The 3648-nt window shown below is 48.1% G+C and overlaps 1 protein-coding gene across 1 annotated transcript in view; it reads right to left on the reverse strand.

Annotated features, from left to right (window-relative positions):
* The window catches only part of Rad23b (RAD23 homolog B, nucleotide excision repair protein), a 45582-nt gene extending 42234 nt beyond the window's left edge, over nucleotides 1-3348 (reverse strand). Inside the window, exon 1 of the mRNA XM_008854653.3 lies at nucleotides 2972-3348. Within this exon, the coding sequence (XP_008852875.1) occupies nucleotides 2972-3037 (66 nt within the window). The 5' untranslated portion in view covers nucleotides 3038-3348. The remainder of the gene's footprint in view (nucleotides 1-2971) is intronic.
* Between the last annotated feature and the right edge of the window lie 300 nt (nucleotides 3349-3648).

The raw sequence follows: 3648 nt of genomic DNA on the forward strand, positions 1-3648 counted from the left end.
CATTCCTGTAGGTCTAACTAAAATCCTTTCTCTATATTTTACATCTGCATTAGCATTCATTTTACATATTCACTTAGGTGTGTGGGCACTAGAGTGCCATGGTACCTTATGCTACAGCTCATGTGTTGAGACAGTGGCCAACTTTTGGGTTCAGTTCTCTCCTACAAGTCCCAGGGATTGAACTCAGTTTATCAGACTTGGCAGCAAGGACCTTTCACCTGCTGAGCCATTTCACCAGTCCTATTTTAGATATATTTTTAATACCCCTGCTTATTAACAACAAATTAAAAATAAGATACTTAAGTGTCATCCAATATTAAGATAATTTAACTGTTTATTCTTACTGTAATTCTAAAACATTGTATCAAAAATACATATTAATAAAAACTCATTAGAGTTAAATTAAATAAGGGCTAGAGTGACTGCTGAAAAGTATGTACACTGCCATAAGGACTTGGTTTTGAATCTCTCTCATGGGAAAAAAAAAGGGGTGAATGTGATGGAATCTTGAGTTAAAACATGCTTTATCAACATTTTCACTGTATTAATCTTTACATTTAAAAAAAACTATATTTGTATAGGAAATGAAAGTTGAAGCAGCTACGCCATAACAACTTACTAAATAAACATATACTTGTGAAAGTATAATGTATTACATCCTCTGGAAATACACATGGAAACAGTAAACACAGTTAGGCTCTAAGATAATGTATATGCAGAGTGTCTGAAGTCCTATGCAGTGCAGTGTGGAGTTACTGAACAACTCCAATAAGCTCTGTTTTACAAAACCGTGAAATAAAAGCAAACTTCTCTACATTTCAGTAATTCTGGAATAATTCATATTATAAGCCAATGAAGTCACTATAACACCATTATTTATCACCCCAAAGGCCCAAAGTCAAGAAGGCATTTTACAGAATTTTGCCTAAAATAGAGACAACTGGACTGTAGATTTTGTGCACATGCTGGAGACAGAAGCCAGGAACTCACACATCCTAGGAGAGACCTCTGCATCCCCAGCCCTGCACTTTCGTCTTTCAATTTACTTTTCAGTGCTTACTAAACAATAAAGGAAAAATCAGTGAGATTTTGATTCTGGTAGGTGTTAAGTCTACCAGGTGTTGCTAGTAATGGCTTCTAAGACTGAAAAATTTTCATCTGTAACTGATATTTTCAGAAACTTTATTATCTCTCTGGGCGTGGTGTTGCACACCTTTAATCCCAGCCCTTGTGAGGCAGAGGCAGATGGACCGCTTTATTTAAACTCAAGGTCAGCCCAGTGGTCTACATAGTGAGTTCCAGGACAGCTGGGGCTACAGGACCACCTTGTCTCAAAAAGACCAAAAAAGAGGAAAAAGAAAAAAAAACCCTCATTGTCTACAAATTAGGTAACTTCAAATCATTTTGTGCCACAATTTCAAAAGGGTTGGGAATTCTCAATTTAAGAAATTAAAGATGGCTGGAAAGATCTGTGGTTAAAGTGACTGGCTGGTTTCCAAGGAGACCCAGTTCAGTTCCCAGCACCCACATGGTGGTTAACAATCCTCTCTGCAACTCCAGTTCCAGGGGATCCCACACCCTCTTCTGACCTTCATGGGCACTGCAGGACCCGGTGCACTTGTACAGATGCAGGCATAACACTTCTACACATAAAATAAAAATAAATACATAAAAAGAAATTAAGGACTTATGACAGAATGCATGAAATCCGTTGTGTGTGGGGGGGGCACTATGGAGGAGTTTGGATGGGGAAGGGAACTAAATTTGATTAAGATCTATTATATGAAATGCACAAAAGGTCAATAAAAATATGCATTAAAATTAAAGACTCAGGAGACTTTAGAATATTAAATAGGTAAAACCTAAGACATCGTATCTTCACTTAAAGGTATCCACATTGATCAATATTAGTTCTCATTTACGGACCAACTAATGCCATTTAATTCTCACGTATCTGCCAGTAATATTCCTACTGCAAAATATGAATCAGGGTAATTTACCTGTTACAGTTCTGGTTAAAGGAGTCACAGAGCCACAAAACTAACTCAGGTCTATTTAATTAGCATCAAGTCCCTAGAAGCGACAACCATATAGAATCAACCATTTACATATATACACATACATACACACATATATGTCATACACACAGTATTAGCTTCCGGCTTAAACAGCAACATTACCATCTGAACGCAGCATGACAATTGCGGAACATGAGGAAACCTACACGCATGGCATTTTTAGATTCTTGGAATAAAGTTGAATTAACTTCAACACAAAACACCTTTTCTCAGCCAGAGCCGCATTAAGACGGCATTAGAATTTATCACGTGAGCTTCTGAGGTGTAAGAGGCTTTAACTACAAAACACATTCAAAGTTTCTATATTCTTTTTTCCTCCATGGAAATACTATTCCTAGAGAACGAAGAGGGTACAGGAGCCCAAGACGACTGGGAGAACTCATTAAATCCGGATCTGAAGGGCTCTACCGCAAACCTCACCGCCCGCGAAGAGGCCAGAGAGAGATCTAGGCGTGGGTGTGGGCTGGAGGACATGCGTCCAAACGCTCGGACGACAGACGCGAATAAAGGGTTCGTTCGGAGGGGAAGGGGCAAGAATTCATTTTCGCCACTCACCTCTCCCGGCTGTGGACAGAAACCTGAGCCTGGGGAAGGCTCATCTTCTCGCGTTACCGACCCCTGGGCCTCTCCGGGTCGCCGGGGCCGTAGCGTCGCTGGAGTCTCCCTCCCCCACCTGTGCACCGCGGCCTCCCCTCCCCCTCCCGCTCCGGCCCACGACCACGCGCTCTGGCCCGCAGCCTCCAGGGCCCCCGCAGGCTGCGGCTGCTCCGCGCTACCTGCCGCCAGGCCTTCCCGGGACTCAGCCCCCTAAGCCGGCAGGGACTACGGAAGGCCGGCGACCCGGCGCCCCCCGAGCCCCGCCGCTCCCGCCCCCGCCCTCCCCGGCCGCGTACCGTCTCCTCCGGGTCGATGTCGATCTTGAAGGTCTGCTGCTGGAGGGTCTTCAGGGTGACCTGCATGGTGTCTGCGCCGGGTGCTGGCCGCCCCAGGGTCGCCCGCGCTCCTCGCGCTCTCGGGAGGAAGGCGGTGGGGGTTGGGGGCTTGTCACATTCGCCGCGCCGAGCCTCTCTCTCGGTCTCTCTCCCTCCCGGGCTCCGTGTCCCCGGGCTGCGCCACCGCCCCCGCGGCCTTCCCCGACAGTTTCGCCCTCGATGCTGCCTCACGCGACGGTCGCCGCGTCCGCAGGAGGCGCGAGAGGCTCCCAACAGCCGCAGAGAATCCGCTACCTCACCACAGGATGGTGGCCGCCATCACCGTGACTCGCAGAGACGTGCCCCCTCCCCCACCAGAAAAACCCGGCGGATGGGGCCCGGCCCGGGCGATCTGCGCAGGCGCGGGGTGCGGCGCCTCAGTGCGCAGGCGCCAGCAGGAACTCCGCCCGGGAATTGGGGGCGGGGCGGCGGGAGGCCCTGGAATGTCGCCGGATATGCGCAGGCTCAGTTCGTCGCCGGCGGGGTTGGGAAGGCCTGGTCGCTTCTCCCCGCCGGCGGTGGTTCCGCCTTTTCCCAAGCTCCGCCTGGCGGCGCGAGTTGCGCAATCTGTAGCTGGGGAAGAGCTACGTGGAGACCTG

The sequence above is a fragment of the Nannospalax galili genome, unplaced genomic scaffold, assembly GCF_000622305.1.
Source record: "Nannospalax galili isolate Female #2095 unplaced genomic scaffold, S.galili_v1.0 scaffold666, whole genome shotgun sequence".
Taxonomy (NCBI): domain Eukaryota; kingdom Metazoa; phylum Chordata; class Mammalia; order Rodentia; family Spalacidae; genus Nannospalax; species Nannospalax galili.